The 17,286-nt window shown below is 35.9% G+C and overlaps 1 protein-coding gene across 1 annotated transcript in view; it reads left to right on the forward strand.

The window, feature by feature from the left end:
* The window catches only part of LOC149807728 (eukaryotic translation initiation factor 3 subunit E-like), a 58,256-nt gene that overhangs the window by 21,904 nt on the left and 19,066 nt on the right, over positions 1–17,286 (forward strand). The window contains exons 8-11 of the mRNA XM_089969902.1: positions 655–775; positions 6,330–6,431; positions 8,185–8,294; positions 12,929–13,031. Coding sequence (XP_089826028.1) covers positions 655–775; positions 6,330–6,431; positions 8,185–8,294; positions 12,929–13,031 — 436 coding nt within the window. The remainder of the gene's footprint in view (positions 1–654; positions 776–6,329; positions 6,432–8,184; positions 8,295–12,928; positions 13,032–17,286) is intronic.

Raw genomic sequence — 17,286 nt, forward strand, 5'->3', positions numbered from 1 at the left:
GTATTTGCTGCTCCACCTGAGTGGATGGCCATATCAGCATGGGGTTTTCACAAGAAGACTTTTTAAGATGTCTAGTTTATCTTAATTGAAATTGTGCCAATTTGACTTTCAAAGTGACCCTTTTGAAAATGTTGGTATTGCTACTCCACAACAGTGTTAAGTCATATACCAGTTGGTTATGAATGAAAATGGACAGGTGCTGATTTTGATCCCAAAGATGGCCACCAAAGCAGCCATCTTAAAAATCTTAGCACAATTTTTCATGTTTGATCAACTAGAACTCATAGAAAAAAGTCTTGTCAGCAAAAATCTTTGGAATAAAGTCATATTGGCATTGGGTTTTGACAAGTCTTCTTTTGTTGTCTTGGTTTTCCAAAATAAAAATGGTGCCAATCTTGCATCCAATATGGCTGTCACAGCAGCTAATTTGAAAATCTTATCTCGAGAGAATATCGGTGATGGTTTCAACAGTCAGCAGTTTAAAAAAAGAAATGGTCTTATCACGAATTCCTGGAAATTCTTTTCAGGTGGTAAAGCATCTGTCATTTCGAGAGACTTGTGAAAGGGTGCTGAAAAGACTGCTGCTTATCAGAACTTTTGTTAAATCAGCACAAAATAAAGGAAAGATAATTTTTAGTTTGTTTCCATTTTCAGCTATCTGAATGCCATCCAGACTGTTTGCCCCCACATTTTGAGGTATCTTACAACCGCTGTCATCACAAATAAGGCCAGGCGGAGGACAGTGCTGAAAGATCTTGTCAAGGTCATTCAACAGGTACAAAATATAAGTATTTGCACCTTACAAATCAGCATAGTTTTGCCCAGCTAGAAATATTACAGATATTTTCCATCTGCCAAGTTTTAGCTTAGTGCCAAAAGTAAAGGTAAAAATACCATTCCTAACCATTACATACAAAATATTCCTGCAGTGTGTGAATGCATTTTAAAGCAAAATAATGTTGCTTAAACATTAATATTTTGTTATGTATTCGTTTGCACTTAGAACATGATATGGAATGGTAAAGGTATTCCATTGCCATTTCAACATGATATGGAATGGTAAAGGTATTCCATTGCCATTAGAATATGATATGGAATGGTAAAGGTATTCCATTGCCATTTCAACATGATATGGAATGGTAAAGGTATTCCATTGCCATTAGAACATGATATGGAATGATAAAGGTATTCCATTGCCATTACAACATGATATGGAATGATAAAGGTATTCCATTGCCATTAGAACATGATATGGAATGATAAAGGTATTCCATTGCCATTACAACATGATATGGAATGATAAAGGTATTCCATTGCAATTAGAACTTGATATGGAATGGTAAAGGTATTCCATTGCCATTAGAACATGATATGGAATGGTAAAGGTATTCCATTGCCATTAGAACTTGATATGGAATGATAAAGGTATTCCTTTGCCATTAGAACTTGATATGGAATGGTAAAGGTATTCCTTTGCCATTAGAACTTGATATGGAATGGTAAAGGTATTCCATTGCCATTAGAACATGATATGGAATGATAAAGGTATTCCATTGCCATTAGAACATGATATGGAATGGTAAAGGTATTCCATTGCCATTAGAACTTGATATGGAATGATAAAGGTATTCCATTGCCATTAGAACATGATATGTATGGAATGGTAAAGGTATTCCTTTGCCATTAGAATATGATATGGAATGATAAAGGTTCTAAAAGTAATAAATGGAAAGAGTTCACACATCCCTGATGACTGTCTTGTGTCCTGGACTGAGTTGGCACTATGAACAACATTTTCCAGCAGTCTCTATTTGACCGATACTAAACTCTGTTTAAGTTTAGACTTGGGGATGGCTAACATAAACACTTTAAATGATTGCTCATATTACTGAACTATACAAGCCCTGTAAAAAAAATACTGTATGTACTCACTTGAGACTAACTACAAAAAACACTGTCTTGGGCTTGGCCGATCTGGGTGTGTGAGAAAGCTTGCCAGTAGCTTCATGTGGATCAGTGGTTCTTACTGCAGTTTTTTCCCTGGGTTCTTCCTCCATCAATTTTACTGGCTGCCATGTATAGCCTATCATGCTCTGTGAAATGGCATTAAACCCAAAACAACAACAACAAACAACATAGACCCTGATCTGTCATCATGCACCAGCAAATTGTGACCTGTAGTTTGTGTTCCTCTGAGTACCCCTAACAAACTGCAGAAACCAGATCTGCCAATGCATTATGCAGTGGCAGAACTGGGTCTGTGCAGTTTGCAGTAGGACTCAAATTATCAACAAATATATATTTTGTACTGATCATTGGCAGTATATCTTTTTTTTTAAAACACCAAACATTTTCCTCGGTACTTTCTTAATATTATGATCCGTTTACAATTGGCATTGTTCCAACTCCATGATAGGTTCTGCAACTGCATATTGTCAGACTTAAAGTTGGTCTGTGTGGGATTCCCTCTTGGTTTTCTTGGTATAAAAGCCTTTTTGAATGTCCCCCATCATGACCATACATCAATTGCTGAAGATGACTTTCCTACAGTAATTGTTCACAGTGTGATGTATTAGTCATGTTTTCTTATTGCATTCTTTATCATTATTTTCTTCTAACTACCTAACCTTCATACATTTTTCATTGGGTGGCTCATTTTCGGGGTGATTAGTCTCTCTTCCGATTAGAGATATGTAATATCAGATGATCTTAGGTTTTCTTTAACCAAATAAAGAAGTTGGGCATAAGTTTCATTGAGAAAATGATTAACATTTGCCACTTCTAAGTCTGCTTTTTACTGAACCATTTTACACAATTGGTCTGGGATATGGTGACTGAGTGTCATGATCTCCACATGATTTTACCTATACTTTTGACAATAATAGTGACTGAGTGTCATGACAGCCACATGATTTTACCTTAACTTTTGGCAATAAACAGTGACTATGATTGTCATGACAGCCACATGATTTTACCTTTACTTTTGACAATAATAGTGACTGTGAGTGTCATGACAGCCACATGATTTTACATTTACTTTTGGCAATAAACAGTGACTGTGAGTGTCATGACAGCCACATGTTTTTACCTTTACTTTTGGCAATAAACAGTGACTGTGAGTGTCATGACAGCCACATGTTTTTACCTTTACTTTTGACAATAAATAGTGACTGAGTGTCGTGACATCCACTTGATTTTACCTTTACTTTTGACAATAAACAGTGACTGATTGTCATGACATCCACAAGATTTTACCTTTTGACAAAAAAAAGTGATTGTGAGTGTCATGACAGCCACATGATTTTACCTTTACTTTTGACAATAAACAGTGACTATGATTGTCATGACATCCACATGATTTTACCTTTTGACAAAAAAAGTGACTGTGAGTGTCATGACAGCCACATGATTTTACCTTTACTTTTGACAATAATAGTGAATGTGAGTGTCGTGACATCCACTTGATTTTACCTTTACTTTTGACAATAAACAGTGACTATGATTGTCATGACATCCACATGATTTTACCTTTACTTTTGACAATAAACAGTGACTGTGAGTGTCATGACAGCCACATGATTTTACCTTTACTTTTGGCAGTAGTAACTGAGTGTCATGACATCCACATGATTTCATCTTTCCTTTAGGCATTAAGCTGTAGGTTATGGCATACCTCTCAAATTAGGCTTTTAAAAAAAATAAAAAACTTGTCGTAACTCAGCATCTGCAATTAAGCAGTATCATCCCCAAGTCTCATTACTATTACAGTGTGCATGTGTCTGTTGGAGAGAAAGAGGAGAAAAAGAAAGCAATGCTTCAGGATCATTCCTATTTGTGTTGGTAGAAAAAAGTGACATCGTTCACATAGCTCTGCATAGTCTTCAGCTGTTTCTTTGCAAGTTTCACTGTTATGGGATACACTTTAATGTCCAAATAATGCTTGTTGGCCAAATTTCCTTTCAGATTTTTGTTCTTCAGAGACTGTGTTTTGGTATCGTAACTTAATCTGATTGTTTAACCCAAATTAGCTGTCATGTTTCCGACAGAGGTTACAGTGGCATTGGCATCCCTTATACTTTTAAAGTTCCTACTTTTACATGTTTAGGCTCTTACAAAAGTAACAAGAAAAGAGTGAAAACAACAAGCTTTGTCAAATTTATCAAATAATTTATTTCCCTAAAAAAACAAGTAAAAAATGATGGGAAAAAACGTACGGTTGTACGAATTACATCCAAAATGAATCTAAGAATTAATAAATAGAAGTCCTGGTAATAAAAAGTCCTAATGAAACTGAGTTTGAATCCTGATGTGGTCAGCATTGTACTGATGTGTCAACAGTTCTTTGTTGAGTGACAGAAAATAATATTCCCGTTTTTGGATTCTGTGTACATTTTGATAAATGTCTTTATCCAAGAATTAATTTCGAGCACTAGTATTTCCAGAGAAAACAATCTTGAAATCCAAATAAATTGAAGAAAACAAAATAATTAGGCCAAAACTAGTCACAACATAAAACACTAACGTCTCAAGTGTTAAGGCAAGAATGGCAATTCCTTCTCAGAACATTAATAATAAGTCTAACCAGGACACAAAACAGATGCCCAGATGGAGGTCAGTAGTTCATCCTGCTGGGAAAACCAAAAGTTTGTAACAATAAACACATGTTTTTTGTCACATACTCTAAGTATGGCCATGATTACACTTTATGAATCTTACTCGGAGAAAGAATTTTTAAAAATATTTTTAAAAGAGTTGTTTACTACAACTCTCACTGGTTCTGAACCAAGGTCCTTTACCTAGGTCAGCATTAGATAAAATGTTTCTACTATTAGTTGTTTACTTTGAAAAATATAAAAAAATCAGTCAGAACTGAACTCTATTCCAGTAAATAAAGTTATATTACAATAACATGTAATGGAATAAAAAATTTTTAAAAACTAACAAACAAAAAATTAAATTAAATCAAATATACATAACACTACCATCTTATGAAGCAAAGATTATGAATTCAGCAAGTTGCAGAATTACACAATGTATATCATTCTGTTACAGTTTACAATCAGTGGATCATCTATCCAAGTTATTGGTGTTCTTCAGTTTTCTTGATTAATATAATTCCTTGATGTATTAAGTTTTTTTAACTTCAGAAGAAAGTTTCTTTTTACCTGTGGCCAGACAGATGTGTAAGAATCAAGAGTTCTTTTAGTTGTTTTGGTGGTAGTTTACCTTGGAGCTTTGCTTTCAAAAAAGGCTTTGATAAAATTGTCACCTCTGCATTGGCTCAAAATGACGAATTCAGGTTCAGAGTGCTTTGTTGTAGACTGGCACCCCGACATTTGGCTAAGGATGTTTACAGCATACAGGATAGGAATGATGCACTATTATTATGGTAATGGATATTGCCTGTTAAATATAAAAAAGAAGCATGTCAGTATGTTAATAGAAGATTAGTAATTAAAAATAAAGTTCAAGTGAATCATTAAACATGTTGTTTTTTTTAATGGCCAAAACAAGCCATTGTCTCATTCAGTTTCTGGAAACAAACAAATCAAACTTCCAAGCCGAAAACAGTAAATATCTTACCTAATATATATCAGGCTGTCATATTAGTCAAAAGCAAATTAATCATACATTACAGGCTTGGTAGTCTTGTCTTATTTCAATGCATAAGAAAATAAACCACTTCGGTGGCCTAAGTGGTTATAGCATCTGCCTCAGATGTGGAGGGGTCGCAGGTTCGAAACCTGTCCAAGTGGTACAAGAGGCTTATAAAATGGTACAGACAGATACCTCACTTCGTGCTCAGCATTAAGAGGTTAGTGTTAGGACTAGATGGTCTGTTGTCAGGATAATGTGACTGGGTAGGACATGATGCTACATGTCTGCGGCATGATGTTCCAGTGCTAGACACCACTATAAACTGTCACATTGCAAAACATTGTAGTGTTATGATTGAAGAGTTGTTAAAGCGACGTTAAAAATCCAAATCACACACCTCATAAGAAAATGCAAGCTTGTCAGAAAACACAGCTCTGCATGTAAAGTGAAAATCTGTCCTGTTTTACTCTTCTGCCATCGTGAAAATCTGCACAGATATAAGTCAGAATGCTCTCACTGTTTGGCATTAAATGAACAAATGAAAATAGGTGAAATTGGTTAGGTCTTGATTATAAGTTTCTACATAGTTAAAGAAATAATGGCAATTTTGGTTATAAATATTCCTGGACTAACAGAACTAATGAACTGTTCCTGGTTTTAGCAGTTTGTTTCTGAAAATTTTGTGTTAAGTAATTCTTACATCCATTTCCCCCTTGTGTTTTTTTCACCAGGAATCCTACACATACAAGGACCCAATTACAGAGTTTGTTGAATGTCTGTATGTGCATTTTGACTTTGATGGAGCTCAGCAGAAGCTTCGAGAATGTGAAAGTGTAAGTTATAATATCATGTCTCACTACTTAATTTATTTACTTAATTTTTTGACCTTTCATCATCATATAATAATGGAGTTTAAAAAATGGGTGGAATAATATGATTATTGGTAGCTCTGAGTCGCATAGATTTTATTAGTATTTTCATTATTATTATTATTATTATTTTATTATTAATATTAAATTTATTATTATCATTATTATTATTATTGTTATTATTATTATTAAAATTTAACATAAATTTCTTTGTAGCCAAAAGTACCAGTAGATTGAAAAAAATTATTTGTCTGGATGAATCTCTACTAGTGCTGAACTAAAAATAGAATTTATTTTTCCTGTGTTCGTTTTCATGAACACTGTACACCAGTCATGCTGCATAATATTGTCCTCGTTAGTATCAGTTACTTTTTGGCTATGTCTGCTGAAATGTTTATTTGCCTTTTCCTCATCATAAATATTATTTAACTCTTTGTATTATTCTCATTCAGCTTTTGCTTTTTTTCCCAAGGCTTAGCACCATCTTTAAAATTAAGGCCACATTTTAACAGTTGCTAAACAGAGCTACGGCTTTAGGGCTGTTCCATTTAAACATACATGTTACCCAGGGAAGGCAGTTTAAAAAAAAAATATATGCCAGGGTACTTCGCTTTCACAGTCATATTAAAAGGATAAGAAAACTATATTGCATATATGGATGAGCATATCACCAGCATCATGTAGAAGAGTTATGGCCCCTAAATGCCATTTCTCTGACTTTGATTTCTGAGGAAGTATTTTACCCAGAATTGTTGGATTTCAGCAAAATTTGGCATGCAGCTTTAAATTGATAAGATCCTGAATGTATTTTATTTTTATTTTCCACTATTCCATGTGAGCCTTTAGATGACTTATGGCCCCTGAATGCTCAGTCTTCTAACTTTGTTTCCCCAACACATGCTCCTCTCACTAAGGCATTTACTGACAAAATAGTAGTGAACAGGGTTCTTTTATTTTCTTGGTCAGTAGCTTCAGATTGTTTTACTTTTTATTAGCTTTACTGGTCGTAGACTAGAAAAACTTATGGGACGACCTGTTTTCTGTTATCCGTCCATCCATCAGCACAAGCCTGTTATTGCTACTCTTCCAAAACTGTTTGGAGGAATGTCATGAAACTTTACCAAAAAAATTCATCCCAAGGTCTATTTATTCAAAAATGAAACTGGTGCTACTTGGACTTCAGTTATGACCATCACAATAGCAACAGTCTTTAAATCTTGTCATTTGGTGGTCACATGAATAAGGGGTTTTGACTTAAAGACTTCCTATGGTGTCTAGTTGTTCATAACTGAAAGTGGTGCCAATTTGACATCATATGTCACCATGCCAGCTATGTAGAACATCTTATTACTACTGCCCCTGAATGGGAAGTCAAAGTCTGTCAACATGAGGTTATCACAAGCAGGCTTTTTACGGTGTCTTTTGCTTCTTTTAATCACATGTTGGAAATAAAAAGACTTTTACAAGTTGTTTGGCGGGAAGTCAGACATTTCTAAAAAGCCACATGTCCATAGGACATGCACTTTTTAAATACGAAAATTTCAAAACCCTGGTTATATATTATATAAAAAAAACTTTATTTACAATATTATGTGCATAAATTGTTACAGTATGCCTAATTGTGTATCTTGATACGTTTTGTATTCATGTCTCACCTTCATTAACAGAAATTTATATCATAATAGCACTAATTTTCAAATTTCTTTTTTCTTTGAAGGTTTTAATTAACGATTTCTTCCTCGTGGCCTGCCTGGAAGACTTCATTGAAAATGCTCGCCTGCTAATATTTGAGACTTTCTGCAGAATTCATGAGTGCATCAGTATCAAGTGAGTCTTTTAGCTGACCTGGCCATAAGGTCATTGTAGCTCATGGTATTGTCTGTTATTCATAGTGTTGTCCCATGTCCAGCATGTGTCATCAGTTGTTCATAGTGTTGTCCCATGTCCAGCATGTGTCATCAGTTGTTCATAGTGTTGTCCCATGTCCAGCATGTGTCATCAGTTGTTCATAGTGTTGTCCCATGTCCAGCATGTGTCATCAGTTGTTCAGTGTTGTCCCATGTCCAGCATGTGTCATCAGTTGTTCATAGTGTTGTCCCATGTCCAGCATGTGTCATCAATTGTTCATAGTGTTGTCCCATGTCTAAACAGTTCCTATTTTCAGCATCTCAAGCAAAACATAACATACATGGAACCAAATTTTGCACAGACTATCCTTGACAAGGAAAATGTTACTAAAATATAAATATCTTTAACTGATGTATCAGGAACCACTGAACAGAATTTAACCAAATTTGACAGCATCTTGACATGAACCCCTTTCAGATTTGTACAAAAAGTTGCCAATGAACCACCAAAAGTCCTTATCATTTATGACCCTCAAATTATGGACTTGCAGAATTATTTCATAAAATAGGATCATTGCAGTCCAGATATTGGCATTGTCCAGATGTGGGTTTTCATATGAGATTCAGTGGAGTTGGTCAGGGAACCAGACTTACTTTACAGGGGTACTTAAGACATTTGAGTATTTATATTTCATTACTAAAAAAGTAGACAAATCTTGAACCAACTTCTTTTCCATAATCACTTAAATCATGCATGATTTAAGGGTCGTTTGGGTTTGTACAAATTCTTAATTCACAATCATATAGCATGTCCTTACTGACAATAAAAAAAATGTCAAACAGCCTAACAGAATTTAACCAAATTTGACGGAAAGCATCCTTGTATTAATACCTTCTATTTTATACAACTGATTCCAGTCAAATAGGGCTGTCATTATTATCATGGAAAAACGTTTTGTACAAATTAGTCTGATCTGCCATAGCTTGGGCCACTGCTACTAAAAATATATCAACAAGTTTACATGACTGCTTATCAAAAAAATGTTAAACAGAATTTGACCAAAATTTAGCAGAATTGATCCTCGCATTAATGTCTTTAAAATTTGTGCATATGAATCCCTTCTGCCATCAAACATGGCTACCTTATCTAGAAGGCCTTAAGATAACTTTCATAAACCTGCCGAACAGCAAAAATTTCAACTGAAAGCTGTTAAGAAGAATGGCAGCTGTTATGTGGGTACTAAAAACAGAAAAACATCTCAGTGCTAGCAAGCATCATGATAATTTCTATTTCTAGGCCAAGTGCATTTGCATTTAGCTTGTTGATTGGTGTCACCCAAATGGACAATCTCAGGCCCACTTGTGTCTATTTGTATCATAGCATCTTAGCTCTCACTGGAGGCATCATTACAGATCCAGTTTTGATTAAACTTGGAATATGGGCTTATATTATCAAGATCTCAGATGATTTCAGTAATTCGTGAGATCCATGCATATGAATTAGTGATCTTGCATCTAATTGGCTGAGCTTGTTTTGACTCCTGAGGACATATCTCTTATCTGAATTTGATAAAACTTGGCATATAGGATTAGATCAAGATATCTAAAGAATTCTGTAATACGATGCACAAAAATTAATGAGATGACCTTATATCTTATTGGCTGAGCTTCCTGCCACTCTAAAACCATAGTTCTGGTCTGGGGGGCCCCGAGTGGCCAAGTGGTCTAAAGCGCTCTTCGTTACGGATCAGTGCCATCTCACCTCTGTCTGCCGCAGTTTGAGTCTAGGATTCAGCCAATGTGGGTATGTGAGAAGGCTTGCCAGTAGCTTCTCGTGGGTCGGTGGTTCTTTCCGGTGTTTTCCCAGGTTCTTCCTCCACCATTAATACTGGCCGCCATGTATAGCCTATCGCGTGCTGAAAAATGGCGTTAAACCCCACAACACCAACAACAACAATTTCTGGTCTGATTTAGGTCCAGCTTGCAAGTATATAAATGAGGTCCAATCATGTTAAGGAGATGATTCATTTATTGCAGATCTCTTAGTTTGGCATTGACAAATTTGACTGTTTCTTGATTATTTAGTTTTGAACATGTATTCTCAACTTCTGGGCTTTTTTGTGCACATGCCTGGTCTGATGTATTTTCCTACCTAGTATACTTGCAGGTCTCATTGTCTTTTTACTTAAATTAATTTTTAGAATTGGTAATGAAAACGAAGAACACAGGTACTTGTGTGTCTGTTTCTACATATATAACAATTATGCAATTAAAAAAGCATTTAACACCAGACAATAAAAACACTTAACACAAAGCAAATCCATAAATGTTAGCATTTTGTAACTTGCTGCATGGTTACATGGATTGTTAAAGTTATATATATCTCTCAATCTCCATGCTTAAATACACAGCCTGTTTGAACCCAGTCAGCTTGATTCATGGTCATATAAACAGCCTGTTTGAACCCAGTCAGATTGATTCATTGTCAAATACACAGCCTGTTTGAACCCAGTCAGCTTGATTCATGGTCAAATATGCAGCCTGTTTGAACCCAGTCAGCTTGATTCATGGTCAAATACACAGCCTGTTTGAACCCAGTCAGCTTGATTCATGGTCAAATACACAGCCTGTTTGAACCCAGTCAGCTTGATTCAAGGTCAGATGCAGAGCCTGTTTGAATGCAGTCAGCTTGATTCATGGTCATATATACAGCCTGTTTGAATCCAGTCAGCTTGATTCAAGGTCAGATGCAGAGCCTGTTTGAATGCAGTCAGCTTGATTCATGGTCATATACACAGCCTGTTTGAACCCAGTCAGCTTGATTCGTGGTCAAATACACAGCCTGTTTGAACCTAGTCAGCTTGATTCAAGGTCAGATGCAGAGCCTGTTTGAACCCAGTCATCTTCATTCTTGCTCACCGTGCTCAGTTCCAATTGAAATTTTTGGACTGGGACACTAACTAATTATTATTTTATCTTTGGAACGAACTTTTATCAGACTCGGGTAGGAAGAGGTAACATCGACATGATATAGAATTTGGGAGATGGTTTACATTCAGCTGTGTGGTTACAATACTACATAAACCAATTTTACCGTTGTGGTCAGGTGTCATTTATATAGTGGTCAAATGATAACATTTTCAATTCAGTGAATTTTTAATTTTAGCATAATAGAAGACAGAACTGCATTATAATGAATGGCACTGTATCTGTCCCAGAGATGTAACATGAATTGTTGGATGTTACTTCATGGTAATGCATGATGTGCTTATAATTTTACCCTCATTTTGGCAGTGGTTCAAGTTAAGTTTGGCCTGATAATACTTCATGTTAAAATATTATGACCACAACATCATTTTGTCTCTTTTGAGCTAGTGCATCATTTTGTCTCTTTTGAGGTAGTGTGGCATGGAAGCACATATCAGTTTTTATTAGGCAGGGTGTAAATACAGCTTATGATTTTTATATTAACCCATCTGTAATCTGCTAAAGTTTTATTACATGCCTTAGCAAGCATAACATTGTAGTGAAAAGAGGGTTGCTAAAAAAATCTAATGAAGTTTTATGTTCATATACAGTGGAACTTGTCTTGAAAGACCACCCCTTCTGCCAGAACAAAATGGTCTCTCATGACAGGTAATAACACTGTATAGTCAATAAATCTGTGCATGGATAACCTGGTCCCTCAAGACAGGTGGTCTCTCATAGCAGTGGTCTCTCAAGACAGGTTTTACTGTACATTGTAAAGTGCTTAAAAGTGTTGTCTTTTATGACGTCTCTCAATTGTATGGAGCATCCATTGAGGCAGGTGTCACTGTAATTGCAACACTAATAATTACCATAAGCTTTATTATGAAATCGTCAACTTTCGTGTCTTTTATGCTCATTATATTAAAACATTGTGTGGAGTTTCATGACTTATGAAAGCATTGGTATCTTGAACAGTTTATAGTGACTTGTTAAAACATTCTTGGACAGTTTATGGTGACTTTTCAAAGCATTAGTATTTTGGACAGTTTATAGTGACTTGTTAAAACGTTAGTGTCTTGGACAGTTTATAGTGACTTTTCAAAGCATTAGTATGTTGGACAGTTTATAGTGACTTTTCAAAGCATTAGTACCTTGGACAGTTTATAGTGACTTTTCAAAGCATTAGTATTTTGGAAAGTTTATAGTGACTTATCAAAGAATTAGTATTTTGGACAGTTTATAGTGACTTTTCAAAGCATTAGTATTTTGGAAAGCTTTTAGTGACTTATCAAAGAATTAGTATTTTGGACAATTTATAGTGACTTTTAAAAGCATTAGTAATTTGGAAATTTTATAGTGACTTTCCAAAGCATTAGTATTTTGGAACAGTTGATAGTGACTTATCAAAGAATTAGTTTCTTGGACAATTTATAGTGACTTTTCAAAGCATTAGTATTTTGGAAGGTTTATAGTGACTTTTCAAAGCATTTGTATTTGGAACAGTTTATAGTGACTTTTCAAAGCATTAGTATCTTGGACAGCTTATCATGACTTTGACCGCTGCAATTATTGACACTTTGACTTGTCATTTAGTGCACTGCATTTGTAGATTAGTTATTTGTACAAGCTTTATATACTTTGTAGTATGTTGGCCCAGAAGTTGAATATGACACCTGATGATGCTGAACGCTGGATTGTTAACCTGATCCGGAATGCTCGACTTGATGCTAAGATAGACTCCAAACTGGTGAGTTAATACCAGATTAAAAATACACCTCTCTCTCGATAACTTGCACACAATGGGGTCCACAAACAATAACCGCACTATAAGTGAGGTGCGAGTTACCGAGGGACCTCCAAATATTGAAATAAAAATTGCTTTGACATTGAGAAAACCGTGGGAGGGAGCTGCGTTAGGGAACTGGGCTGTTTATTGACTGAATCCTCATTTTACAATCACGTCAATAATAATACTTAATAACGTGCTTTTTCTGATGAAGTTTTTTGTTATACTGTTTAAATATCATTTATTTTCAAAATGTCCAACATATAAAAGATTGTTCCAACTGGTTTCAACAACCATCACGTGTACGTGAAAAAAAATCTGTGGATTACATCACTGCCTGTTAATTTCTTGGTTAGTCTGGTTCCCGTAGTGGTGTTTAATATTACCCTGCCAAATCTGGAGTCCACAAAGCAGGGAACTAGATTAACTGAATCAGAATCCATCTTTGTTTATCTCAACTACACGTTTTTTAAAGTGCAAAGAAGCCCTTCCTGTGTGTCCAAATTTAGCCAACCATATTTGTATCAAACTGCTGATTAAACAGTCCTCTATCATTCGTTAGGATAATCAGAACATATGTACACTTTAGTACTTTCAACCAATCAACATTCAGTTATCATAGCAGTAACATATGCATCCATGCAGCACTGGGACTTTGAGTAGTGCTGGATTATACGCATACATGTGTCAGTGAGGACAAAATAAATATTAACAGCATCATATATATGCGGCATTGAAGAGCTGTTTACACATGATGCATAGATGCAGTACTGGTAGCTAAAGGGTTGATAAAAGTTTTAGAGATTTTGGTACTGATCCATTGTGCATTGTCATCCATCATGCTTGACATTAATCACATGTATCAGACTGGTTTTCCTATTCACCAAGAGAAACCACCAGTCAGGGCCTCTAGTGGCCGACTGGTCTAAATTGCTGTCTGTTTCAGATCACTGTCATCTCACCTCTGCGTGGGTTCGAGTCTAGGATTCGGCCAATGTGGGTATGTGAGAAAGCTTGCCAGTAGCTTCTTGTGGGTCGGTGGTTCTTCCCAGGGTTTTCCGGGGTTATTCCTCCACCATTAATACTGGCCACCATGCATATGTTGAAAAATGGCATTAAAATCCACAACAACAACAACAAAAATCAATCTTTAGTCAAATATGGTTATCTAAAATGATAATTGGATCATATATTGAACATATATATTTTTATGCTATAAATTCAGGTACAAAGGATAGTTTGTAAATTTAACGTTAATGTGAAGAAAAAAATTCCAGTCCCATAATGCTTTGCTGAAACCAAAACGGTGGATGAAGTCTCTAACATTAACCCCCTCTCAGCTGTATTTAAACCTCATGTCATGAAATATTTTGGGTTTAAGGGGTTAAATATTTACAAGAACATGGTATAAATTGAATATGCTAATTCTGCAAAACGGTCTTGATATATTCAAATACTACTACAGTAAAACCGCTATGAGCAACCACCTGTCATTTCTGACCACAATCGTAATGCACGAATCGATTTTATTATATAAACGCTCTGTTGTGAATGACCACCTGCTGAACGCAACCAGCTACCACAATGTCTTGGCAAAATATGCATTTCGACACTGCTATGAATGACTGCATCGCAAAAATGAGGATAAACTCCACCGACCTTTATTTAATCCCAGGCCTGTAAAATGACCGCTCATACTGTTCTAAAAGTTTTTTAAAATAGCCTGGCTACTGATGTCTGATTTTTTAATAGCTATGCTTATAGTGTTTTATAGTTTCTGTCCTAAACCAGACTAAAATATATGTAGTTTATTTCCTAGTCTGGTTCCCTGTTTCGTATGCTCCCTGCATTATTCTCCACCATTCGTATAGGAGTGAGCAATGCAGGGTGCATAAAAAGCAGGGAACCAGACTAATTATTCCCACACTTAGCCTGCTTTCCGGCCTTATGGTAGGACCCAGCATCCCTATTAGCAACCATATTGGAAGAACAGACAGACACGGTGACCACTGATCTGTATGTAATCAATTGTTATAATGACCGCTTGATTAGTAATAATTGTTCTGGTCAAAAACAAGCATAAAAGGAATATATAAGAAAAGGATTGTTGCTACCGGTGATAGATGCTGCAGTCCGTAAGCCAGGCTAATGTACATGTCACAAATTACCTTTGAAGTGGCAAAGTTGATGTAATGGTCATGTATATTGTTTGTCTTTGAGTTAATCAGTATTTCCGGATGTGAATAAGGTCATTGTCTATAAAACCAGCAAGAGAGAACCATTTGCAGGATTTGAGTGATAGTGTTCAAGACTTGTGATGTTTGTTGTATTTACCCCCAATGTTAAGTGATTGCATCCCAATCACAAAGCTGTCATCTATTCAAGTTGGTGCTACCGAGTTACACACTTTGCTTATACTATAGTTAATCCCTATAATCCATAGAGCTAGTCCCCGAGTAAATGGTTCTGTTTCTGGATGAGATAATTGTTTCTTTTTATTAATTAATTGTTAGATACACAATACACATGTATTGATTTTTCACATTTTCCCACAGCCCAGTCAAAACTGTCTTTACGTTCGATATTACAACTGAGCACTGTTAATGTTAACACCTAGAACCTTAATAACAATCGTTGAACCTCCAACTGAAAAGAGACAAATTTTAAGGCTAGAGAAAATAATTATTGTAACTGAAAGAAGTGAAAAAGAGCAGACCACTCATAAAAAGGCAGCTTAAATGTCGGTAAAACAAATTTAGGTTGTTATAAAGGAAAACAAGTAATTCAGAAACAATTTCACATGCTAAAATACGATGTTCAAATAGAAATGTGATTTCATGTTTAATGATAGAAGTATATCTTTATTACTATATAATTTTGTTTTTAGATGAATGCATACAATATTTTAGCAAAAACTATTAATAAAGAATATAATATATGTACAGTGATTGTGGTTATCTTTTTAAAATTGTTCTGAAACTGGACCTTAGAATCACTTTTTGTACAAACCGTCTGTGAGAGACCACTTTTTGTTGGCAGAAGGGGCAGTCTCTCACAACAGGTTTTACTGTAGTAACCTTCCGACACACTTTCAGAGCTAAAACACTGACTTTAAAAATGCTACAACTGCTGAACAATGTAGAAATCTGTATTGTGTGATGTATTGTATGGTCACTCCATTCTTGTGGCATGTATTGAATTGCTTTCTGTCTATATGATACATACTGTGTATCACTCCATTCTTGTGGTACGTATTGTACTGCTTGCTAACTGTATGATACATTATGCTTATCACTCTGTTCTTAGGAGATATGTTGTATTGCTTGCTAACTCTTTGATACATGTTCTGTATCACTCCATTTGTGGTATGACCGCTCCGGTGGCCTTGTGGTTAGAGCATCCACCTCAGATGCAGGAGCAGCAGAGGGGGCGAATCGGACATTTTGTCCAATCGTTATTTTGCTTAATTATTACTTTCTGCACTCAACGATCTAGTGTCGTCGGCGCCTGGTAAAAAAAAAAACGACGACGTCGTTGGGGGATCGGCGCGTCGTCATTTGGTTTAATTAACACCTTCTGCGCGTCGATCCCCAGCGTCGTCAGCGTCCGGTAAGCACGTCGACGACCGCGTCGATGTCATCGCCCCCTCTGCTGCTAAGTGGTTATTTACAATGATCTTACAAACAGAGTGATCACTAACTCCTCCTCTTGTAGATCAATTAGGTTATTTGACTGATCGGTAAGTCTAAAATTAATTCTCGTTAAAAACCGATCATGGCATCGCATATAGACCGGATTAATCGGACTCTCAACGATTAAAAATCCCGGAGGGGCTGTTGGTGAAAACGAATAAAGGATATATCCCTGTTGAGCCTGATTTGATTGCTTGGTATCCACCTGGTAACTTCCTTCGATAGCATCACACACTAGATTAATCGCTATCACCGATGCAATATTTACGTTGTATGGAGCAATATGCCTGCCATCATCTCCGTTATCGTGTCTGAGGACAGTTGATGGGGGGGCGTCCGCGGGTGGATTCTCAGGCCATCCTAGTATGGTTCTTATTGAACTGTTATAAATATCAACCATATACCCCGGTGTGCTTATTTCAATCGTCGACGATAACGTCGGTTCATGAACCGTAATAGCGATTTTTGATTCCTTTCCTGTGATCGATTTTATTCTGCGTTGAAATTCTTTATTGATTTGCTCT

The sequence above is a fragment of the Sinohyriopsis cumingii genome, chromosome 1 (genome assembly GCF_028554795.1).
Source record: "Sinohyriopsis cumingii isolate HCF-2022 chromosome 1, ASM2855479v2, whole genome shotgun sequence".
Taxonomy (NCBI): Eukaryota; Metazoa; Mollusca; class Bivalvia; order Unionida; family Unionidae; genus Sinohyriopsis; species Sinohyriopsis cumingii.